The sequence below is a fragment of the Microchirus variegatus genome, assembly GCF_963457635.1.
Source record: "Microchirus variegatus genome assembly, chromosome: 8".
NCBI lineage: Eukaryota > Metazoa > Chordata > Actinopteri > Pleuronectiformes > Soleidae > Microchirus > Microchirus variegatus.
The window spans coordinates 24,970,755-24,997,547 of NC_139809.1; the positions used below are offsets into that span (position 1 = coordinate 24,970,755).

The 26,793-nt window shown below is 42.5% G+C and overlaps 1 protein-coding gene across 1 annotated transcript; it reads right to left on the reverse strand.

The window, feature by feature from the left end:
- Positions 1–3,849: 3,849 nt before the first annotated feature.
- mtss1la (MTSS I-BAR domain containing 2a) lies at positions 3,850–25,669 on the reverse strand. Its single transcript, XM_083893242.1, has 15 exons — positions 25,593–25,669; positions 22,819–22,880; positions 22,623–22,696; positions 13,090–13,174; positions 12,783–12,874; positions 12,610–12,684; positions 10,037–10,194; positions 9,816–9,923; positions 9,012–9,109; positions 7,520–7,652; positions 6,920–6,994; positions 6,501–6,656; positions 5,961–6,128; positions 5,656–5,821; positions 3,850–4,998 (listed from the first exon to the last, which is right to left on the reverse strand). Exons 1-15 carry the CDS (start codon positions 25,659–25,661, stop codon positions 4,217–4,219), a joined length of 2,301 nt encoding a protein of 766 aa, XP_083749368.1. The 5' UTR covers positions 25,662–25,669; the 3' UTR covers positions 3,850–4,216.
- Between the last annotated feature and the right edge of the window lie 1,124 nt (positions 25,670–26,793).

Sequence of the window (26,793 nt, forward strand, 5' to 3'; positions counted from 1 at the left end):
CCATCTTCTGCCGCTTTATCCTCCACATGAGGGTTGCGGGGAGAGTGCTGTGTCAATCTCAGCTGACATAGGGCGATGTGGGGGTGGGGTCCATCACAGAGACAAACAACCATCCACTCTCACACTCACATCTACGGTCAATTTAGAGTGTCCAATTATCCAATTATCCATCCATCCATCCCTTATCTACCGCTTTATCCTCCACCAGAGGGTCGCGGGGGTGCTGTGCTTATCTCAGCAGACATTGGGCGATAAGCGGGTTACACCCTGGACAGTTCGCCAGTCCATCACAGGGCCACATATAGAGACAAACAACCATTCACTCACACACTCACACCTACGGTCAATTTAGAGTGACCAATTCACCTAATCCCCATATCGCATGTTTTTGGACTGTGGAAGGAAGCCGGAGAACCCGGAGGAAACCCACACACACATAGGGAGAACATGCAGAAAGGCCCTTGTTCCAAAGATGTTCCAAACGGGAACTAAAAATTATCCAATTATGTATACTGTATATATACACACACCTCTGTCCAGAAGAGTGCAGTCCTGGGTACAGCTGAGATACTGCACAGAACATTCAGGCTCCCAGGCTGAGCTTGGAGGAAACATAAGGAACATACGACTGCCCACTTCATATGTGCACACACACACACACACACATACACACACATATATATATATATATACATACATATGGTCTTATTATCCCTCTTCTCCAACAGATAACTAAAGCTGCAGGGCATTTAAGTAAAAAAAATATCAGAGTGAAAGAAAGGAGGCAACAAACATTAGAACTGGCTTGCATGCTTTACTTAATGAATAATTGACTTGAATCTGCTCCCTTCACTCAAAGGCAGACATGGATAATGAAGCCAAAGGTTGTAGCATCTAAAATATTCTACCTTTGCTTCTGTGCACATCACAGACAAGGGATTCAGGTCCTGTAATGTAACTTGCATGCATAGTAATTTGCGGGCTGTCTGTTATTCTTCCTGGGAAAATCTACAAGAACAGAGAAAGATGGAAGATGGAGCTAAAACTGGCACAAACATGATTTAACAGACATCTCACATTTCTGAGTAAGAACGGTCTTTTAAAAATGTCTTAAAATGGACCATTCAGCAGTCGTCAATTAAATGATTGCCTGAAACAGGCTGCTTTATTAAGGAATGACAGGACACTTTGACTAAACTCTAATCATCTACCTCTGGTTCTTATTCATCTGCGAACATTTATGAAAAGTCGACCCCGACATGTTCCTCTGGAAGAGCCGCACAGGAGACATTTGTGGAGACACCATGACACCAGACAGAAGCAGCCGCTCTGTGCTGTGCTGCTGTTCACATTAGTGTCGCTGTGTATAAGAGCCCCCCAGGACATTCTCCCTCATTACAACCTGAAGGCATAAAGCAATGAGAGGAGCTGGATAACTATACAGACTTTTCCCTTGTGTATTAGATACGGCTAATTAGATTTCATCTGTGATCCCCTTCAGGCTCCCACCGTCTACTGTAGATTTTAAGTTGTGCTGTAGAAACTATAACTGTTTATTAATAGAGGTATTAATTATGGAGCAAGGTGTGCTACCTGGTTTAGTATTTACCTTTGATGCAGACATGGACTTGAGTTTGTTAGTAGAACAAAATAAATCCTCAAAAATAAATCTTGACACCATTGTGGCCATCTTCAGCTTCTTTTTCTTCTTTTATTTTATTTTATTTTTTTACTAAGAATTTCACATCTCCTACAGGCTGATAATTGAAAGAAGTGGGTTTAGTAAAAAAAAATAAGAACAACAGCCTCCACCTTGATGACAAAACCAAAGCCGAAAAACAAATTCATGATTAATGCATGGTGTGTTGTTTTGATATAAACTAAATACATGAGTTCCAGGGCCACATTTTGTATGAGCAGAGCCTTTTATTATATCAACACTGTGATTAGAGGAGCCTGGGGTTATCGCAGCGATTAGCACACTAAGAAATTATCATCGATTTTAACAGTATCTCATTGTAGCTGCAAACGAGCATAACTTTCTATTAGCACAATAAAAGATTTCTCACATCACCAGAAGACACAGGAGATTGGCGTTGAAAAATAAAGGAAAATGGAAATGAGCACAGTCTGTTGTCCCACTCGCTCACTCTGCCTTATCAAAAGGTGATATTTTAGATGGAAGTTATGATGATGTTTCTCTTTGAGGGAACAGCCGAGACAGTGAGAACACTGCTATGGCTGAACAACAAGACTTTTTCTCCCTTAATTATCCCAGCCAGCCCCAGCCATTAGGCGGGACTCCATTACTCCACCAGTTCAAAGCTACACAAGCTAATAGTGTAAATTCAATAACATGCTATTTATGAGCCCAAGAGGATTATGAAGGGGCCATTTGGAGTGAATTGAAAAATACTCAAAGTCTAAACTGAGAACTACCAGCGCCAAACTGACTAATGACTTCTTTAGCTGTGGTTGTTCTGCAGCATCTCGCATATTTTCTTTTACTACAGAGCCCAGCCCAAAGACACGGCTACCCCTCATTATCCACTGATACACCGCTGGATCCAGCTGTTGAATCATAATTATCTGGTCCCATTCAAACCTCCTGAGCCTCCATTTTCCTTTTTTTTTTTTTTTTTTTTTAAATATCAGTGAGAGTTGTCAGAGATGATGACTCAGTGTCAGAATTAAAATAGATTACTATTCCTGCCTTCGCTCAACACACTCAACCCTGCCTCATTATTGTACTCCAACTGTCCTTAGTGTTACATTTTTACCTGGGTGCACTGTGGTAAAAGTAGCCTTTAATGGATATTGTGTTTATGAAACATCTAGTTTCTCCCAAAGGAGCTCCCTTATCCAGGTAATAAGGCAGGCCGAGCAGTCCATCATCACCGTTGTTTTTGAGTGGGGAAAGAGCATTTTAAGAATAATGAACAGAAACATGAAGGAAATAAATGTCAGTATATGTATTCTATAATGGCATTATGTGAAACATATTTACCCGTTTGTTTTTACTTCAGCTCATCTACTACCCGTCTTGCCAGCCGTGCCAAACATCATAAATGAAGCAGGGATGTCGATTGATATCCTCCATTCCTGGCCCTTCTGGTGCCATATTAACTCGAACGCAGTGGAGGGTCTTTGGCGCCCTCATCTGTCTCCATAGAGAACCGCAGTGTTGTAAATGGTGTGTGAACTACGCAATTAAATGATATATGCAATCCACGTTCACATGAAACCACAGTAACTGTCAGTCCACTGCACATGTCAAATTATAAAATATTTCTAAGTGCAGAGATCCAAAATTCCCAAATCAAAATATATCATACCGTAATTAGAGAACGTAATATAAAACATGTAAAACAGAAACTGATGAAGAAACCCAGAGGGGAGTATTTGAAACCCATTTCAGTGTAAATGTAAAGTAATTACTAAATGTATTTGTGTAGATAGATTGCCATAAACATAATACAGCAACTACTGCAAAGTAGACTACATGTTCCCAAGACTCTTACTCATTACTCAGATAAGAGTAATGTGATTTTTATAAGTTATTAAAAAAAAGATATAAATTCTTACAGTAAAAACAGTAAAAAGCCATTTTAATTGCAGAACATATTGACAGTACAGTACAGCAATAAAAACACTGCCATATTGCTCTATTTTACACGACTTAAAACAGCTGCTGCTCAGCTTATGAAACAAAACAATAATACGGTACTTGTACAGTAATGATGAGAAACACAACATACAGACAGGCTCACAGAGCACTTCACCCATCACTTTCCACTGACCTGTGTTAATTAAGAAAAAGCACAATATTATATTAATCTTGAGAGCAAAACCGAAGGCACGGAGCATTGAATCCCTTGATGTAAAGGAGCACCGTCTTCATCACACACAGGGTCTTTAAGGACCAACTAGGCTGAAACACTGGTCACACAAGGAGCAGAGACACACAGCCACAAAGCCCACAGACAAAAAAAACCCCAAAGAATAAAAACCAAAGAAAATATGGATTACTTTGTACGTACGCATTACATACATGACATAAAATGAAATGACTTGACATTGTCCATGGTCATTCATTAGTCTATCGACTGGCCTTCATACACCACACACGCATCCTCTTCACTTGTGCCTCAATTCATGTACAAATCTTCACTTGTAAATAAAAACACAGCTGCTTCACAGCCTCTCTCTCCTTCAGCTACCGCAGAATCATGGGACCCGACCTGTCATCAGTCACTGTCTTGCGGAGCTTCACTCCGCGGCGTATCATCCGCAGCATATCCACATCCTCCTGGGTGACAGAGGGCGGCTCCCGGGGCGTACGCTGAGCTGCATCCCTCGGCTGTGAGCTCGGGAAGGGGAACTGACCCTCGCCGAGGGCGTGTGCACTGGCTGCCAGCTCTCCTATCTTCTCCACCAGGCTGTGGCGGTTGGCAGCCAGCAAAGGGTCCTCCTCAGCATTGTGGGTGGCCATGACAGAGGCCTGCTGGGCACAAACTGTCCTGTCTGACACTGGTCCTCCCAAACCCCAACTTGTCTCAGGAAGGCTCTTTCGCTTTGGAGATGTGTTGTCGTTGTACAGAAACTCCTCGCTGCCCATATAATACTGTGATGGGCTGGCATATCCAGGAGAGTCCGGTACTCTGGGGGGTTTAACTGGCACGATGGGGGGGCGGATGGGAATGGGGCCAGATGTGGATGGCGTGCGGCGCACACCTGTTTTGGAGGACGGTGTCCGGCGAATAGTTGCCGTCCCAGAGGCAATGACTCCAGAGCTGTTTCCTGCTGCACCATTCGGAGGTCCCTGCAGGGTCTTACTTGCAGGTAGACCTGCTGTGCTGGCGGGCCTCTTGGTTTGGATCATGCGACGGTAGCTCTGAGCAATGTTACTGTGGCGTGGGATGGTGGAGGACTTATCAAAGTCCGTCTGCCCCTCACTGTCTGCATCCCCGTTGAGTGAGTAGCACTCATAATCTGAACCTAGAAGTAACAGTGAGTCATGAGTATCTAACTCAAAATAGAAAATGCAGTTGACAACAATTCAAGTTATTTTGCAGCTGCTTTTCTACACAATAAATTACAGCAAATCATAAAATTAGCAAATTGTGTTGTACTTTTCAAAGCATACAGATTTTAATCAAAGTTACACTGAAAAACAAGGAAATCAGACCATCTGTGTTTTATATATATTTATATAATAGCATAGCTGCTGTCATACATGCATTGCATTGGTGCACCAGATTTCATGTTCCACCTTTAGTCTGTCAGTTGCACCTGCCATAACTTGACATTTTCGTCACTCTGATACAGTAGTTAATAAAAAAACAGTTTTGAGAGTGAGTGTGGTTAAATAACTGAAATGTTTAATATGGTGAAATTGGTTAATAGTTGCAATGTGAACCAGAAGTCCAAAAATGTACAAATCAGGTGAACTGTATATTAAACAGACTTTACCATATCATTTTTGGTGTTTCATCAGATTGAGCCAATGTTTGAATAGAGCAGGTCAATGTATGTTTGTAACATTGAGTGAGCATCAGCTCACGCAGATGATCTGCACTGGTGTGCTGTGCGTTTAAAAGGGCAACTTCATGTTTACAGTTCATACGTGTGCAAAGAGTTGAGTATAAGTGTTACCTTGTGAGGGTATGGTGTCCTCAGAGCATGATGGGGTGTTGGTCTGGGTGCTGTAGCCACTAGAATACTGCAGGGAGACCCTGCTGCTCTTCTGCTGCTCCATGCTCAAGCCTCTGGTCAGAACCATAGCCAGAGTACTGGCTGCTGGAGAGAGCGGCTCGCCGTGCTAAAGTGCACACACACACACACACAATCGGAGATTCGGGCAGGTAGGAAACACATAAAAATAAGCACACGTAATTCACCACACTACTCTTCCCTAGGCAACTTATATCCTCACAATTAACTCCCAGGGGACTTCTTACCTTAGTTGCTGGGCCAATTCTCCCTCGGTGTGACTCATCGGACTGTATCCCAGAATACCCTTGTGGACTGGGTGGAGCCTCCAGTTCTCTCATCTTTTCCACAGACTCCCTCCTACGCTGCAGAGTGCTGGCCAATGATGGCTCGCAGGAAGTTAATTTGGCCCAGTCCTGCAGCAGCAGATGGAACAATGAGACTGTCTCCCAAATGAGCATGTCCAACGTTCGCCAACCAACACTCATACAGTCACTAAACCATGAAGCTGCTGACCTGGCTCATGAGCTGGTTAGATGCTCGGAAAGATATGGGCAGACTACAGTCAGCTATGTCAGTGTTGTTAAAGGATAGAGAGCGCTCAGTTTAGCAGATCTTTGTGAGGAAAGACCAGGAAACTGAGTCTGGTGAGCAACAGCAAAATGGTGGTTGTGAGATTAATCTTCAGGCTGATTGATGTGCATGAGGGCATTAAAACAGAAGAAGCAAGGAAGCAACACATTTTAAAAAGAGCAAAATAAAAAGTCAAATTGCAAATGAAAACAAACCTTCCAGTTAGGGATCTTTGATGTGGGTGAGGGGGTGTTGGATCCAGGGGAGTGATTAAATGTAGGGGACGCAGGAAGTATGACAGAAAGAGGCCTGATGGTGCCAGTGTGAGAGAAAGCAGGGCGGAAGGTACCGAAGGATGAGCATGAGCCAAACTGCGAAACGGACAGACATTTCTGAGTCAGAGTGCTCAACTCAACATCCATGATTAGTACAGGTCAAACCGTACTGAGCCCGATGGCCTCTTTAAATTGTAGACCACAATGAAATGCACTCTGTGTGTATGTCTGCACATCTGCCTATGTGTGTGTGTGTGTGTGTGTGTGTGTGTGTGTGTGTGTGTGTGTGTGTGTGTGTGTGTGTGTGTGTGTGTGTGTGTGTGTCCAATAAGGCAAGTCGGGTTGTACGCAGTACTAACCGCTGTAGGTGAGTTGCACTCGCTGACAGACTGGCAGGTTTCTGAAGCCTCAGAGGAGGCTGAGCTTGTTGATTTCTAGCAAAGGGAAGATGGAGTAAAAAAAGAAGTGAGGGAAAGAGAAAACGGAGAGAGGAGGAGAGAGAGAGAGAGGTGTGTGAGAGATGCTTAGGAACTGGGTGAGAGGCAGAGTGTTTGCAAGTTTCGGAGAGAGGGAGGCGTTCCTCTCTCAGGAAATCTATAGAAAATATTCTAGGTCAAAAAAACAGATCATTTTTAAACTACAGTATATGGTGTGTTGCCAAGTGTATTCGAATCCGCACAGTGTGATCTCATCAGACTGAGAGTATGCATAACTTTATCAAACCACTGGGAAAGAAACGCAACTTTTGCAACTGATAAAAATCTATTGCAGCAAAACATGAAGTGCTCCTGGTTTTCCAGTTGAGCGCTTATGGCGCGTTTAGTCTCATTATTGCAATATTGTAAATCTACTTTGGCAAGAAAAAGGTCATGTTTCTGCCTTGAAGCGTGCTTTCCTTGTTTATTTCTCATTCCTCTTAAGTAAAGATTAAACTTTAGAATTATGCCTAAGACTATTACCTGGCTGGTGATATCAGAGGGCATGGGTGACGGAGGCTTAGAGTGGGTGTTGGCATCCTGGGAGACAAAGCCGGAGTCGTGGGAGGACACACTACTGAGTCTATGGGCTCCTGCAGAGGGCATCTGGAGGAGACTGGAGACAGGATACAACAAAAGTATATACTTCAACATACAGTATGTGTATAAAAGAGCATTGTGCTCAAGGCAGTGGCATGGATTTTTTCTTCCCTTATTTTGCAGTTAGCATTCTTTTAGAAGGATTTATGTGTAGGCTGCACCAGACACAGGGAGGGTGAGATGAAAATTTCATCACAAAAGCTGAGAAAAGGGAGGCAGTTATATGGAAGTTCTAAATGATGCCATTCTCCTAATTCTTCTACATCAAAGAGAATTAAAAATCTGTTCTTTTTTTTTTTCTGAACAGCTGTCTCTGTGTTTTTTCCGTCTCCTCCTCAGTCATTCTCACTCAGCGTTGCTTCTTTTTGTCACCCACGCTTTTTTAAATGTGCAACTTTTGCTTTTCACCTTCCCTCTGTGCTGCACTCCAGCAATCCCCCGTCCCCCTCGCTCTCTAGAGCGTATCTGAAATTGTATTTTCTCCTAAATCATTGACCTGTATAAGATAACAAACTACATAAGACAAATTAAATATACAAACACGTTTGGGCTGATATACTCCGTCTTTGTCCTTTGTCTTATTAGGACTACTCTATAAGCTTGTTTTTGATTCAATCATGTTGTAATATTTAAATCCACAAATTAATAATAACGTTTTTTTTAGTACAGCCGTCGAGCTTATACTTGACTGTTCAGCAGGTTCCATAAAAAACTGTCATTGGGTAGATGTAACTCGCACAAACAACATTCAAAATATCAAAGTTCTATTAGGAATGATAATACTTTTTTAATTTATTTTTTTTAATTGTTGACATAGTATGGACCTCTTCCCATTTTATGAATAAAGTGTTAACCTACCACCATTAGCCTTATATATGTGTGGAGTCAGCCTATGGTTATCAGGCAGGCTCACTGTTCCCAGGCTGTAATTTTTCACAGCTTTGGATCTAATCTGGCTGTAAGAAGCTTGAGAACTGCAAATCTGCTGGGAGCAAGAGCAGGGAAGCTGGCAAGACACGCCATGTTCTACACGTCAACTGTCACAAGTGGTCTGACTGCGCAATGAAAGGAAAGGGGGAGGGAGTGCTTTTTCTATTCATGACATAAAGGTTTACTTCCCGACTATACCATTTCTTCTCCGGTGTAGAGAAATGGAGTGAAATCAAGAATATGCATGGGTCTTCAAAATCATACGACAGCCTAGATCTGGCATAAGCAACATGTCAGACACAGCTCACAATGCCTGTCACATATTGCTTTGTGCTCCACACAAGGCAGAGCTTTGCTCAAAACTGAACACGCTATACAAAGAATACAAAGAGCAACAAGGTGTATACATACATTCGTGTGCTGCATACAAATGTGTGACATATACCTGCACATGCTGCTCTTCCTGGAGCCAGTGCTGCTGGGGGAGGAGGGAGGTGTCTGGTAAGACCAGCTATAATCGGAGCCTTTCAGGTCCATGATCACCTGTGGCAACACATAACCAAACTGCGGTGATTAACAGGCCACGATAGCCATGTACACTAAATTACTTTCACGTAAGATAAGGACAATCTATAATGGAATGGATTCCTCTTGTGATTTAAAATAAAGATTGAGAGCAGAAAATACATTTTGCACCTACACAGTCACAAGAGATGTATAAAATGCATTTGCAGCCTTGAGAATATAAGTGCATCAGATAACTCTATTTTATGTTACACAACGTTCTTTTCACTTCATCGCTACAACACGTCATTAAAGAAGAGACACAACCGTGCATTAGTCCTTCTCTCAATAATTTTCCCTGCCATTACTCATCTTCAAGCCCATTTGCCATTTCAGTGCCTGCTGAAAACATAAATCTTCACAGAAAGGTCACATTTCATTTGTAGAGAGGGCAAAATAACATCCTAAAATAGCTACATAATGTAGTGTTTTGTGAATGTTACTCAAGCAGTGTAAATGGTGTATTTCGGGGGGCTATTTAATTAAGTGATGGATCGATGCACATTATTGCACTACAATGTATTATCAGCTGTATATGAGAGACTGATCCACATTAAACTACAGCTGTAAATAGTTTACACATAATATATGAAGTGAGATTTTACATTTCATGTTATATTTCTTTGTGGGATCCGTTCATTTTCACAGCATTCACAGGGTTACGCTCAGCTCATGCCTCAATTACCTGTTCACTGGCTGGTGGCAGCTTGTGTGGGTCTTCAGTCAACCCAGTGAGATCATCAACAATAGGCTGTAAGTGTGTTATCTCACCCAGCATAGCAATCTCCACATTCTGAAAAAAAAAAAAAAACTGGTTGAATTATGACCACCACATCTTCTCACATTAGTGCTGTTCACATTCATTTTCTACAGTTCTCAGTTGTGCAGAGAACAGTTGTTCCTCACCACCACAGACTGCAGCAGATTAATGAATGAACAGTAACGGCCTCTCTCCTCCAGGAGAGCTCGGCGCACTGCCTGCTTCTCTGTCTCCTCCATCAGCAGGTACAAATCACTGACGTCCTGCATGGCACTGTCCAGCTGTGGGCGCAGGTTACCCCGGCCTGCATGGGACAAAGCAAAGGAGGCAGGGGCACAGATAAGGAAGGGGAGGACAGACGGGTGTGAAGAGGGATGAGTAAAGGCAGAAAAGGTAAAGGAAGGATCGGAGTGCAAGGTGATAGTTATAGATGTAATGTATGTATATTCAGTGCAGGGGGGAGGAAACAGTGAAACATGAGAAATGATTAGAAACATAATGATAAACTGCTCACATTCCAGAAGTCAACGCACTTAAAAATACAACACATAAATGGTTCATGTGCATGAGAATGAGAGGACAAGTCAAGACAGCACCACATCAGCTGATGCAAAGCAGCTGGCGGTGACTTGATATGAGCCTGAATTTGATGCCACAATGACACGAGATGGCACATGAAAGAAGAGAAAGAAGAAAGGATGGACAAGATGAGACTGAGATGAAGACGATCACTAAGGTGTCAAATGCTTTACTGTTCAGCAGTTTTGGTTAAATCTCAATGCACTCATTGTATGAAGAATACAACTTAAATTTAGTTAAGTATAGAGTTGTGAGTCCATTAACATTCAAGTCTTGAATGTTACAGACATCCATCTGTCTGTGTCTTACCTACATTAAAGCCACTAACAGCACTCTGGCGTGTCTGCACAAACACTGCACTTCTGTTTTACAACTATCTATATGTTTAACATGAGTGTCATTTGCTAATCTCTCAGCAAACTCACATTTAATGGCGCCACAAATTAAACAAAGGGTGCCTGAGTATCTGACAGCTTGCCAGTTTATAGGTCCTTGGGAAAAAAATGACTGACTTTAAGAAAACACTCAGCCATCATCGCAGAGCCAAATGCCAGCCTGTGACAAGGACAAGATTTTTTTAACCTGCAAAATGACAGGCTCGATGATGAGGTGCAAAAAAGAAATGGCCGTTTCTTACTCTATTAAAAAGTCATTAAGAAAAGGGCAGGGTAACATTTGAAAGGTGAAAAAATCCGTATGTATGCAAATGACAAATGCAATGAGCTGAAAATGTAAGATAAATTTATGGTGTGTGCCATTTCTCATGAGGCCATCTTCACTTCAGACACTTATTTACACAGAAGTATAAATTATAAAACAAAATTTAGCCTGTGACTGCTCCAACTTAAACCTGTTCTTTTATTGGCCTATATACGCTTGCTGCCTACTTATGCTAATAAAACTATGCACTAGATAAGTGACAGGAGAGGTCTTCTGCTGCTGTAGCCCCATCTGCTTTAAGGTTCAATGTAATGCACATTCAGATTTGATCTACCTTGACTGTAGTTAGTGGTGATTTGACTTAATGTTGCTTTCCTATCATTTCAAACCAGTCAGTTCATTCTCCTCTGACCTCTGGTGTCAAGAAAAGGGCTGCTCACTTGACATTTCCCTCTTTTTTAAATCATTCTCTGTGAACTCGAGAAACGGTTTGTGTGAAAATCTCGGCAGGTCAGCAGTTTCTGAAACTCTCAGTTCAGTCCTCTTGCACCAACAACCATGTCACATTCAAAGTCACTTAAATCACCTCATTGGGATGCTCGGAACTTCAGTGGGTCTTGACCCGACTTGCTGCCATGTGATCAGCTGATTAGACACTTGAGTTATAAGTAGTTGAACAGATATACCTAAACATGTGGATGCCTCCCTTACCCTTCATTACCAAAGGAAAAATACCATCAGTAATGAAAAGATGTCACTCATAGTCATGGAATTCCATAAAAATTTTCATGTCCACATGACCGACAGTAGAAGCGCAGTCACTATCGATACGTATGTACAAAATTTGATGTTCTTTATACGAAATGTTATTGTTTTTTTGGATATAAACAATGAGTGCGCTGAAGATTTTTCTATCCAAAATGCAGCACAGGTTCATCTACGGATGATTATGATGCCTTTGAAAAGTTCTCATTCGTGTGTAAGCACACAGCTCACATACCCAGAAGCTCTGCAGCCAGGGGGAAATGGCCAGAAACAAATAGAGGAGGAGGGTGCAGGGACAGGCAAGAGGAGGAGAGACAGAAACATAAGCAGTGTTAGCTGTATCAAATCAGGACACATTGCATATGACTAGCCCATACCACTGGTGTAATTTATGTATGAAAATAGGAGTTTAATTACAACCAGCACTAGGGGCTGATGCAAGCTCAGCCAGGAAAGAAGACCATTTCTTTGATTTACAAGGTAGAGGATGATAAATCACCCAAAGCTGGAAAGGAGCCCTTGAAACTGTGCCAGACATTTTGATTTGACTAGACATGTCATTTCCTTGCTTTAGACTCTAGATGGCACCAGTTCATTCTGAAACACTGGTAAAGAGCAGGGACCAGCAGGCAAGCAGAATTCATTAACATCAGCATTAAAATCAAAGTAGAGGTTAACAGCAGTTAGTCAACAAGTGCTAGAATGCTTTTCTCACCTTTTCTTGCTTTTTTCTGGAGTTTTATAGTATCTAATGACTTCCTTTTAATTTCCTGACGAGACCGCTTGTATTCTGTGGAGAACAAGTCAAAGCCAGAGCTGTATCAGTATCCGCCTGATGTATATTGCTTAAAAATGATATTATGCGATCTGTGTGTGCTGGCTGTTCACCTTTGGCATGGTCTTTGTCCAGCTGATTCGCTGTCTTCTTCCATTCCTCTATCCTGTCCTGAAGTGGCGTAACCAGGCCTTCCATTAAAGTACTACAGCAACAAGATGACACAAGATGTGAGGTGAATGGAGAACCTTAAAAATGTATTTTCTGATGCAGTGTGTATGTATTTTCTGAGTACATGGTTATATGTACAGTGCATCATTATATGTGCATTAATATGGATATATAGTCACATACAATCTTCTTCTTATAGTGTACCATTTGTATCATGTTCACCTATTTAATAAATTAAGAAAAACTTACTTGGTGAAGTGGCGTAATTTTGCCTCGATGCTGCGGTGCCGCATACACATTCTTGTCAGAGCTGAACCAATGTCCCGGGTAGCGCCTTAGAAAGATAAATTGGAGAGCACAATGTCAAAAATATGGTTTATAATACATGGTACAGAGGAGGCATAAGCATTTTTTCCTCCTGCCATATAGATATTCATCTGGCTTTTCTTCCAGCAGGGGAGCAATTTGAATCTGCAACCACGAGGTGGACGAGTGCAGATCCCATAAATGTCATATTTGTTTTGGAAAAGCAAACAAGATGAGACACACTGCTGTAAAAATAAAACCTGACACTCGCACACGCTTCAATCGTATCTTGACAAAATGTTAATGTGTGCTCATGATTCTAACCATCATGCCAGTACCAGCTTGTATGAATTGCTTACTGTACTTTTGGTCTCTGAAGTGTAATTACATGTGGTCTTAAGCCTCTAAGGCACAGACTGTCCCACTATCTTAATGATGGCTTGCAGGCCGGTGTGAAATGTGGCAGCAGGGATCCCAGTGCTATCTGGGCCACATAGGGCTAATCTGACGGTCTGTCACTACACACACACACACGCACCGATTTGCACAGCTATTCTTCTCAGGACTCTGCAATGACTTCCATTCATTTGGACCGCCCAACCAAAGCATCATCCCTAACCTTTACCATAACAAGTTAATACTTAACCTGACCTTAACCTAACCACAATTCACATCTTAGCCATGAATCTAACCAGTTCCTTAGATGTGGTTCGACCAGGTTTTTGTCTCCATGAGGACTACTGGTCACTGTTTATGCCATACACTCGAGAAAGGGAGAGAGGGAGGACACATCTCTCAACTCTCTGTGTCAGGCCAGTCTCTCATTAACAAGTGCTCTCTTCTGTTATTGAATGAATTTTGCACACTGTGTACAGGTGGTGAGATTGTACACCCCCACTGTCCTGCACCCTTCCCAAATGTTCTCATCCACTCTATCCCAGAGGAAAAAGGAGGGAACCCTGTAAGGGGATATCCCTCTATTCTTCCCTGCCTGCTCTGCCTTTCCTGTTCTCTCTGTTTCCTAAACACCATTCATGCAGGGTAGAGAGAGAGACAGAGAGAGAGGGCGATTCAGAATAAAACAGAGAGAACAGAGAGACTAACACAGCCGGTTTTGAAATCAGACACCATATTAGGAGTGCTTCACATGGCTGTCCATTGAGATCTGCGCTCTTTTTCAACTGGAGAAATTGTCTCCAGTTGATGTCACATCACACAACGAGACAAAGACCACTTGGCTGTCAACTTCACCGACGGTTGCACAAGTTCGAAAAACACTCCGCTGCAGATCTGCACTCTCTCACAGGCAGGCAGATGAAATAACTTTAGTGTGTTGGGGAGAGGAAAGGAGCACCATCATGTGTGCGCGTTGCTTTTCTAGGTGACGGCAAGAGGAGTTGGGGTTAAAGATCAAAGGTCATGCAGCTGTATCACCCACAGGCATTGAACAACAAAGGAAAGCGATAGTCACAGATGGATCATATAAACACTGAAACCTTGCTATTATTAGCCCTAGACATGAAGTAAAACACTGATGTTTTTGGTCATGCATGAACTTCCATTGACACCACTTCAGACATATGAGAAATAAAAATGCACACACGGGTCATGGGGTCCAAAAGTTATGCATATTTCCATCTCCACACAGCTGTGAATCAGCTTTTGCTGGTAAAAGAGCAGGATGGAGGGAGACTGAAGGAGACTGGAGGGAGAGGGAGACGAATGTGGGTGCTTTTATCTCTCGAACAGACCTTCCCAATGTCACATTCAGCCAGCGAGATATCCTGAAACCCCCCTTCTCTCCTGTCCGATCCACACCTGCCAATTTCCCTCCTAGTCTCTCCTCCTTCTCCCCCTCTGGGAGGGGGATCAGCTGACAGCTACATCCTGGGGAGGTCCAGCGACTTCCTGCCCATGTCCAAGAGCCCTGCTGGCCTATGGCCTCTACCGGATGGACAGGGACACAGTAATTCACTCCCACAGCAGCATGCATGTACACACACAGGCATGTGACCAACACCTATAAGCTGCTAGGAGGGTTAATCTACATCATAAAACAACTATTTCTGCTCAGATTATAATTTATTTCTATTCTAGATTGTCTTTATTCCTTTCTTTTAGCACTAATCTTTGAAGAGGGATCCATTTCTGTTGCACTTCAAATCTGATGTTATTGTATAATATGATTTTCCAAATCCACACTGCTTGTGGCAAATTAGTTGGAATTCTGGGCTATATAAATTACATGTACTTAACTCTATCCATCTGCAACTAGATCACGTGATGTTGGCCTTGGTGGAAGTGTGAAGGAACTGGGAAAGTAATTATTTAGCAGACCTGGACTACTGGGAGAGCAAAACTGACCTCATAGCAGACACCCACACATGCATGAATGAAGTAAAACACAGACCAGAATGGAAGGGAACCATTATGTAACCTGGTCATACATCTGAGGACATGAAGTGCACAACTGAGAACAACTGAATAATGCAGAAGTGTGTGGTTAATTATAACAGCAGCACTGCTGTGCATGTCTCTGACACTGATGGCGCCTGATTTAACATATATATATATATATATATAGTATATGACGAACATAAATATAAACTGCCATTTGATCTGCGGTGTACAGTGCATTGAGGATTAGATGGGGTTGTTGGTGGGAAGGTCAAGTCTCCACTGCTGGATTTTGGTGGGAATCTAAAGCTCCAGTATCCAGGACCAGCACAGTGTGGTCTGAAGTGTTTAGTGAGTGGTTCCATCCACAGATCTGGTTCTGATTATCTCCTTGGGGAAGGAGGAGCATTTTAATAGGGCTGCTTTATAGGGAACACTCCTGCAAGGAATCGGGAGCCAGGAGCTAAACTGCCACAGACCTCCTTTCCCTGATGTGTTCAGCGTTGTAGCCGACTTTGACTATCTCACTCTTTCAGCATTTACATTCTGCTGCTGAGCTCAGATTTCATTTGCACTCACAACTACTGAACTGGAGTGAGACTACTGTGTGGAGCTAGACTCAACCACTGAATTCAATCCTGGTCTCCTGAGTGAAGTAGGTACCCCCCGGCTTCCTGTGTCAATAAAGTATGTTTATGTGCCACGTAGAACCAAAAGGTACAGAACATCTGCACGGTTACACTTCCAGGAATATAAACTCTGTAGTGTCTTTGCCACACTTTCAAACAGAAAGCTGAGTTGGGAAATTCCATCATCCGTGAGACAACAATTATTCCTTATGTTGGCACCTTGGCCACGGAGCTGACTGTGGCTGGCACAGACAGTTAAACCTCCTGCCTTTGCCCTCCCTCACCCCTTTTAAGTGCTGCAGAATGTGAACTGGCAGGAAAACAGCGGAGGCCACTGATGGATGAAAAAGGACTGAGGGGTGAGAGGGGAGGATGAAAGAGGGTACACACTGCAGAGGTGCTGTCTAGGATTTACCAGTCAGGGGGCAGAGGAAGTGTAAGCTGGCTGATGCAGGTGTAGCAAGCCTCGCCATTACAAAATCTCCCAGTTTGAGGTGAAAAGTTTATTCTTTATGAAGAACAGCGTACTATATGGGGGTGACCATTTTTGAGAAAGAAAAAGAAAAGAACCATTCATTTAAAACTACTTAAAAGCAAGACAACTGTTGTATTTGTGTGTATTGGACCTTCATGTTCCAGTGCAACACAAAAAAAACAAGCTAATTCACACATTTTATAGGCTAGTAGGAATATCATATATCCAAAATGATTGAGCATATGAGCTGTGGCGGCAAAACAGAAGAGCAATTCAAAAAGCTTTGTGTCACTTCCTTACAACGTCTCTCCATAGCAGAAACAATAGTAATGAAAGGCTAAGGAAATGGCCTCAAGATGTTTTAGTCACACAAACACACACTCATATCCCATTGTTGTCTGGCCAGAGAGTACACACACGACAAGTTTCATCTCTCGACCAGAAACACCCACCCACCAGCACAGACAGAGCGTGGTGTGTCCCGATGTGGCGTAAACACGTTCTGGAGTGCATTAAGATGAGACTGAAGGAGGAGTAAGCGAACAAGGAGGACGTTTTATTTTTTCCTGCTGGAGGACCTTCCTGTTCAGAGACATAAATGCAGCTAAAAATAAACGGCGCCCCTTGTCCAGATGTGCTTTTCTTACAGCACCTACGTAGGCAGCCACGGGAAACGACCCCAGAGTGATCCAAGCTCCAAATAGTTTAAAAAAAGACAGATTGAGGCAACATGAATGAGTGATAAATATAAAGTCATTAGGAGATGAAAAATCCCCTCCAAGCGAACTCGCCATAATAAAATGCACAACTTCACTTCCTTATTAACATAATTAGGAAAGGAAATGTGGTTCTGCTCAAACATTTGAAATGGCCACAGGCACATAGACAGACAGATATACCGATCTTTATGTCCCCTGTTTCATGCTGATGGCTAAAAAGCCTTTATCCAGATTAGTCAGATAACTCTTTACAATAAGGCTGCCTTTATCTCAGCTGACAATGCACTTCCCAGTCCTTTACTCAGCCAAAGTTAACACTGCATGGCCCATTTGCAAACAATCCTCCAAACCATGATGACACTGCTGCTGCGGCTGCTGCTCAAACATCACTTAATGAGTTCCATGTCTACCTGAAGTCTCTGACACTTGAGTTTCCCATGGGAGTATGTTCATTACAACCAGTCCCCAAACTATTCTGCACTGAGCTTTGTGTTTGCTGAACAGTCTCAGCATCATCAAATATTAACTCTTTGCAAATGATGTTCACATACTGCATTTATTATGCGATGGCTGGCTTCAGAAATGTAGATTTGAATTCTTGACATTTATTTGGGTTTTGATTTGTTCTCAATTTTAGTCACATACCATAATTTATTTTTGAACTTGATCTTTTGTTTTTTGTACAAAGCTACAGTGAAAAAATCTTGCTGGCTGCTCTGCATAGCTGTACTCTTGTCACAATGATGTTTTCAGTGAAATGTTTACATCTTAGTTTATTGTTGGAACATTTGATGTTTGCATTGAGAATTTGGTCACTGTCTGGTACAACGGTGAAACATATAATCAGAATATTTAAAGTGAAGTGAAGTTATCAGCAGACCAGATTCTCAGCAAATATCTCCAACCATCAACAGTTATGACAAATGAGCCCATTTCTCCATCAGGAATGTCTCGTCTATTTTCTCTTCCACTCCAACTCTTTGTATAGGATATTATACAGCTCAGTGAATCCCAAACTTTTTATATGGGGACCCACTTTTGAAAGATGACAAGCTATTGTGACCCAATTCACAATATAAATCAAGTGCAAATGTGATTCGGTACATTTATTTGGCATCTCCCAACCCAGTCTCTGGGAAAGACTGGTATAGAACACAGTCAGTATGTTTGTATCTTTAGGAAATTTGATTAAGTACAAATTCGTACTGCTTTTTTGCACTACTTTTAACCCTATTTCCACTCTGTTTAATATTATTGTACTAGTGTTGCCCTGAGCGGAAGTGTGGATGTTTTTTTTTATAAGTACTATCTATCTATCTATCTATCTATCTATCTATCTATCTATCTATCTATCTATCTATCTATCTATCTATCTATCTATCTATCTTCAGTTGGACTAACATTTTGACAGTAAAGTCTGGTTTTAGTCAGACTAACAATACAATAAAACCTTTTTCCCCCTGACATGTAAATGTACCGAATATTCCCCTCACAACTTATTACAATTAATAATATGTTATGGTAAGGCAAAAAGATTGTGATTACCCTCTTTTTAATCTGTTCTTCACATCATTGATCCAGCCACTTCACCCTTTACTTTGTCCATGCAATCCTTATAATAGCTGGAAAAACATTCCTTGGTGGGGGCAACCACATTGAGTTTAGAAAAGAGTTGTAGTAGGAGAATTGCATTTGGAAACTGTTTCAGTTCTGTCTGACAAACAAGGTAAACAGATGAAGTAGAAATAAAAGATTCTTGTGGTAAGTAATGGAATCTCATGGCTGAAGGTCATTAAATACTGAGCATACAATCAGGAGTCTAGGCTTGAGCAGTGCAATTACATGTATGTTTATGTTCAATCCAACTAAAAAAAAATCTCAAAATCCAAAATCACATTGTATGAAGCCAAGTCCACATAATGTGCAGGCCTTGACCCATATCAGGGTCAAACATAAAATGCTAAGCTTGATGGATGTCACTGCTGGTAAGATGGGCACGCTCTCATTATTTGACATGTCCAACAGAAATAGCTGTACTGCTGGCATAGTAGGAGGAAGGACAGTAATCCCCTGATCTCGCTCTCCACTAGGCCACGGCCGCATGTTGTCAATGTTGTCCAGATGGCGGGTAGGAATATCTGCCAACCCAGAGAAGCACAGCGGCCAAGCAGATTACCGTTTTACTGACACACTGATCTACAAGAATACCTCAATACTCCCGTTGAGTACAGGCAGCTTGAATATAAGGAAAGACGGAGAGACAGAGCAGAGGTGGCTTGGAATGACTCAGTGAAAGTGTGTGTACTGGTTTGAGACCTCTCTAGGCTCTGGCACACAGGTGTAAAAAGAGAAAGGTTTGGTTTGTGCCGAGCACAAAGTGCATCACAGTGTGGCTGGTGATCCGTGAGTGTGAATTTTTCAGCAGGGGGTGGCTGATCAGGAAGGGTAGGCAGTGTGTGTATGTGTGTTACAGAGTGGGGCTAAGAGGATTACCGAAACGCCTCTGCCTAGCCTGGATACCCAGAGCTGTGGAAATCCCACTGCAACTACAACCCCCACCCAGTCCAAACCAACCCTCAGCAGACTCACCTCTGCAAAAAAAATGAACAAAGCCTGTATTTCATACCATAATGGAACATTAGCCCTCAACTACCAACTCTTTGACCTCTGTCCAGTTCAACCATGTCCAGAAATGGAAAAAACAACATCAACATCAACCCTCCACTAAAACACATGTCATCCAGCATAGCAACAATAAAACACCAAATATAGAGATTACTTTATTCCAGATAAGGTAATTCCTTTCATATAAATGACAAAACTGGTCTAGACAAGACACCAAAAACCCTCAGCTGACCAATTGTACTAATAAAAACATTACAGACAGCTGTAGGGTCTCAAACTAAGTCCCAGGAAAGATGGGTGCTGAAACATGAAACATTTATCTTTAAAAGGCCAAATACTCCAAATACATTCATCTAACATAGACTTTGTGGTTCGCAGATCTTTATTGATCCCAGATGCGAGCTGTCAGCTCACAGACGCAGACGTACCTTTAGACATGGATACATCAACACAGCTTAAAGAAACAGCTCTGTCAGACAAAGTGCCAAAACGCCTGGCGGCCGACTCCTTCAGCAGCTAAAACACAGACACTGACGCCACGGCCATGATCATAAACTCTGAAAATGAGCAACACGGAGAAGAAGGAGCGCGAGCAAGAAGTACGACCATTCTAGTTTGACACATGTTAACACAGAGAGGAGGTTGTTTGAGGTGGAAGTAAAGGGGACGGTGTGAAAGATGACTGGATCTATATCAAAAGCTATTAAAGGAAATCATAAAATCTTTGGTTACTTGCTGACTCTCATTCCTAGATTTATCAAAGATTACTGAATGAGGGGAAATGTTGCTTTCTTTGGCAGGAAACATGTACAATCTGACGCGGGTGTGTTTGATCAAGGCAAGTGTGTCAAAGGTAGACGAAGAATATGATGAAACTCAGAGTTTGTATCCAAGGGCCGACCGCCTCTGGTGCAATCACCCCTACATGGCTATGCAGACACTGAGGTAAACATAGTCTCTGCAGACAAAGAGAGTAATGCACACAAAGAGACTGAAGTAGCTCTCTGAAAATAAATGGGACTGAGATGCTAAGAACACAGACATTATAAACTGCACATATCTCATCTATTTTGGGGTTTTGTAAAATGCTGATGTCAAAAGGAAATAGGTGTTATTTATATGACTGAAATGCTTGTCAAACTTTGAAATCAGAAAGTCCATGACCAGAACACCACACCCATTCACACATAAACGCACAGGTTTGCACAGCTATTCTTCTTAGGACTCAGCACCGACTTCCGTTCATTTGAAGAGCATAAACAAAGCATTATCCCTAACCTTAACCAACACCAGTTCATGTCTAACCCCTAACCACAATTCAAATCTAAGCCCAAAACTTAACCAGTTCCTTGGAAATTAGAATCCGCCTCATTAGAACCAGGTTTTTGAGGACAACTAGTCCTTTGGTCCTGACAGTGATCAGTGTTTATGCCAGACAATGCCCTAAAAAGGTAACAAATGCACACACATATTTAAAAGCTTTAATATCTAATGGATGGTTATAATGTAATTCCTCAAAGTGATTCAAAGACAGTTCAAGTTAGGATCATAAATTAAGATTTTTAAAAATGCTTCATCCTCAATCTTTTTTTTAGTAACAGAGATGTTTCGGTCTAGACAAATGAGGTGGACCATTGATGGGGCCACCATCGCTCTACTAGCATGGATGAAAACCAGCAACTTTCTGATTTTGAATAATATGAAAAACCGGAACACACCCATCATTTATATATGATCTCAAACTTTCAAACTGTCTGAGTCCTGACAGGGATGACATTAATCCCAAAGTGAATGTCCCTGAGAGAGTAGCAGTGGGTGTATGAGTGACACACTTTCAAGGATTTTATGCATCTTTGGCAGTTAAACTCAATTCACCCTCGTGTCTCATCTCCAGCTCACACACTCGTGCCCTCCCTCTGTGCTTCATCTATTATTGTGCCATTTTCTTAACTTTTACTGCAGAAGTACTTTCTCCTTTGAAGCACTGCCCTGTCATATTGTGTACCTCTGCTTTATTGAAGCAGGCTGTCTGCTGGATGCAGCTAGCAGGTTCACCTTAAGGTGTCTTATTTCATCTTGCAGAGCTCATGTGCACTGACATCAGGAACCATTTACTGTCATCAGATGTATTTCCAAGGCAATAACCTCCACTGTGACCGGAGAGGTTGTAGAAGTAAAACGAGTGGTAATGTGTGAACTCTGTTGAAGACAAGCTTCTTTCATTCTTTTCCACCAGCATTCAGTTGTCACCATGGTCCCATCCTCGCACAAAATCTTTAAAAGCATGACGACATGTGACCTGTAAGGTCAGGTTGCTGGTTACCAGCTGTCACCCTTTGAATATCTGTGAGTGTGTGTGTGCGATTGTGTTTGTGCTTGTGCCAGGACCCTTTGCACGTTAGTATTTTGACCTACATTCTGCTCTCGGCGATCAACTCTGAAGAAACTGTATGTGTAAGTCAGCCTGTTCGTTGCCACCAGCAGGGTGACAAAGATGACCAGCAGACCTCTATAAGATTCAAGAAACAATAAGCTTAGAGTTCCACTGATCTGACCTCTCCGCAAATGGCGTGAAATACTCTTTCACAGAGTGTGACCTTAAATTAATTTTAAAAAAACATCCCCACTTACCTCTAGAGTTGGTGGCCATGTCTGCCACCTTCTGAAAGGCATCTAAAAAGGCCACCGTTGCCAGAATTGTGGTCCTGTAAATACATGGGACACTTGTTCACTGCACCATGGCTGCATAAACGTGGCTGTAAATACTGCAGGCAGTAAATAAAAATCCTTTTATTGAGCTCTAGTGTGCATTGGAGTTACTTCTCACCTGAGTTGAGAGTGCAGTTTTGTGGCCTTGGCACTGAAATCCTCCCACACAGGGTAGGAGCTCTGATAAGGGAAAGGAAAAGAAATAAGTCAAACAAATTATCTTGCCAAGGACAGAATTCTACTACTTAACTCAAACACATAGTGTGTGCATAAAGATGTGACAATGCATAATGTCCTCTCTAGCTAGATGGAATCTGGTCGAGGATAATTTCAATGTCGGCTTTATTCTCCAATACATTTTCCCCTTATTTTACATTTATAAGATAATGAATGAAATACAAATGCTGCAATAAATCAACAAGCTTTGCCTCTTACCCCTGGGAAGGAAACAAGTCGGTTTATAAGCTTTGTGTTCGGAATGGTGTTTTGAAAATGTCACCATTATTATTGCTGTCCTCACTCAACCTGTGCACCCTCTTCTTTTGTGTGCTGCAGTGTGTTTGGCGTCATTGTGAGTCAGCATTACATGCATGATCTACACAAGTGTTTGTGTTCACTGTACAAGTAGTAGTTCGAAAAATCTGGATTACATTTACCCTGGGATCATCCCACGCTGCCTTGAGCTATTAGAGCACGAGCCAAATATAAAACATATTTAAGGCTAGATCCCATTAGAGCAAGAGTTTGAGCCCTTGACAAAAGGAAGAGGAGAGGGCCCCAAAAACAAGCCACATATTCTGGTTAAATATAGTCAGCATGTGATCTGGAAACAGTCTTCTTCAGTTCTGGTATAACCTCTGTTCTAACAATGACATCATTTAACTCCCAGCTGCTGTCACTCAGAAAAAGCCTCAGCCTTCAAAGGTGATTTGGGAGTCATCATCTCCAACAAAAAAATGTTTTCCTTCAGCCTCCCTGCATTGCTGTCTGTACTTGACTCTAACAGGTGTCTAATTAGCTTGTGTGGCCTGTGACTCCCAGTGGCAGGAGGGATGTGCTGCCAAGACAGCTGAGGGAGGAGGGTGAAGGAGTGGGTACTACATGTAGAGCAGTGGGGATTGGGAGGGGGAGACTTTTCTCTTTTCATCCACGCCCAGCAGCATCCAGGGAGGTGAGAAGGGGTGAAAAGAGGGAAGGAAGGAAGGAAGGAAGGAAGGAAGGAAGGAAGGAAAGAAAGGCAATTTCTCTTCCATGCCTTGTCTGTCTCACTGAAAGTAGGTTGAAACTGTTGACATTGGAGCTATTAGGATGTATTGTTCAAGAACCTTTCTAAAAGGTTGGTTCCCATTTAAAGGCCTGAAAGTCACTTCCTCTGTTTCTCTACGCAATATCCAAATCTAATTGTTGACTGGTTATCTAATTCAGCTGACTCACTTTATATAATCTCACCCCGACCACCGCCTACTCTTTTATTTCTTTTTCTGTAGCTTCTTTTAAAAAAAGAAATCATATAACCAACAGGTGCTGCTTGTAACAACACATTCTCCACTGAGTGTATCATGTTGGTAACTGAACTCTATACTGTAAGTTACACTGTTCATAATCACTGAGCTGTACTGCTACGTTGCTCCGGGGGGTAAAGCTGGTCTGACAGGCTTGCGTGGTCCAGCCAGGCGACAGGAATGAGGTCAGATCTCTGTCTCAGACAGTGGACATCGACACTGTGCTGACTCAGGGCTTCAGCCTCATTCATCTGTGTTGCTTATCAATACACAGACTGCCTTTTTCTAAGAGCTCCTGTCCCACTCGTTCAGGCCACGGTGGTGAGCACAACACAATAGGGAAATATATGAAACTAAACCAGGGCTGCCAATAGCTGAGAGCTTATTTCATTGGAGCCTGACAAGCGAGGGTCCAAAAATAGTCTGCACAAAAGCCATCATGAGCCAGCGATCAATGAGAAATCTGTTAGATAGAAACTGGCAAGTGATTCTTGATGCACACTTTTGCTAAATGAGCATCCACCACAATGAGAGGAGCTGCCTCCAGGACTGATGAATATGTTCACACTTCCCATCTGTTGGCGTGAACAACAACAGACCACCCTGCTTCAACTTCCTTCAAGTGACCCCTCCCCCAACACACAACACACCAACATGTGAGTGACTGATGTAGACAGACATCTAGTTTCTAAGTTAAACAGTGTCAAATGTGGCACTATACCAATAAGATGCAGTGACCATCTTTCAATAACATAGTAAGGTATTAGTCATAAGTGTATTAAGCTCTGTATTGGCAGTGCTTTCCAGTGCTTTTTCCACAAGGCCAAATAGCTGCAAGCAGGATCAATAACCTTTCAGGTCTGTTTCTGTCCAAGAGGTTGAGGTGATGGAGCCTGTAATTTTCTCTCTGAGCATCCTTCAAGTCTGATGTGATCTAGAAATCCTTGAGAGCAGGGTCAAACGGCAACCTTAAACGTTGATCTAATAATCAAATGTAAATCATGTGCCACTTCTACTTATTATTATTATTATTATTTCTTCAAGTCCCCAGGTTCTTCTAGTAAGACTGAAATCCAGTCTGGGTGGTGTTGACCCCTAAATCAAATACACAACACTGCAAAAATCTGCTTACAATGACACACAGACTGACACAGAAGGCTGCTGAATGTGAACAGAGCCCTGACATGCAAATTACACAAAGAGATACATGTTTCATCTCTCAATTTGTCCTGCAGCGGCGATGCCAGTGGGGGGAGGACCCGGTGAAAGAGACAAAGGCAGTAAAAATATGCGTCTGATCATCCTCCATATACCACAAAGGTCAGATAAACAGCAACATGTCTACTTTAATAAATATGCGCGTGAGTGTGTGTGCGTGCGTGTGTGTTACCTTCATGTCGTTCACGATGGCCTGGAATAATCCACCCAGCGCCCCACACTCCTTCTCCACCGACTCCATGGTGCCAAAACAAACCAAAAAGCTCGCAGAGAGAGAGAAAAAAAGGGCCAAAGCCGGGTTAAATATCCGACAACAGCGGCGTTTTTAACACATCGGGCACGATGATGTGCTTAAATCACCAGCTTTCTGCTGTTACCCCCTACAACAACGTAGCTGCAGAGAGAGGATGCGAAGCCGCTGAACACTCACGGTCAGCCGCAACAGCAACAGCAGCACTAACAGTCTGCGGCGCGCACAGACAAAAAGAAGAAAAATGTGCTGCTACTCGGTGGAACCGGGGGCCACCACCGCTCTCTCTACGTCTCTCCTGCCCTCTCTTTCTCCGCCGCTTGGGCTGTTGATGGAGGCAGAGACGCGCTTACAGCCTGGGAAAGTGGAGGGCACCCTGGCTCTTCATGGTCACCGCGGTTAACACAAAATAACGGACGGAGACCTCAGTTCCGAGGGCGAGGAGGAGGAGAAGGGGGAGAGATTGGTCGCAGGTCTGGAACGCGGGGACGCGCTCCGTTGTTAGCAGCGGGGCAGATGTCTCGGAGCTGCTGGAGTCTCCTGTAATACGATCCATGGGAATGGAAAGGGGGCTGGTCAAGTTTTTTTTATTCTTCTTCGCATATAGTGGTGGTTGAGGAGGAGGAGACAAGAAGGAGCAACCCCTCCTCTCCTTTCACCCATGCAAACAAAAGTGAAGCCTGGGTCTTCCCATCGAACAATCGACTGATATGCAAACTAAGGCCGATTTCCTGCCGTGTTACAGATGTTTATTCACACACGCGTCTGTTAATGATCATTTGCACCTCTCTTAGTGGAGTCTTTAGTTAGTTGTTTTCATGAAACGGTAGCATGTGGACTATAGATTAGCCAAACACCACCCAATACACTCGTGAAAAGACTGAACGCTGATTCAAAATAAAACCATTTAGAAATGACATTTGAGCAAATATGACATTTTATCCTTCTTCCCACACGACTAAACAAACCTTGCTTGTTAAAAAATTTGAAGAAGAACGTGCATTTATATTTCCATTCAATACTCGTCTTCATCATTATTCTCATTTCCCTTTATCCATTCATCAACTGTTCCACCTTCCTCAATCATAACCTCTTTAATGGCATTTCAAGATTTGTAAACAAT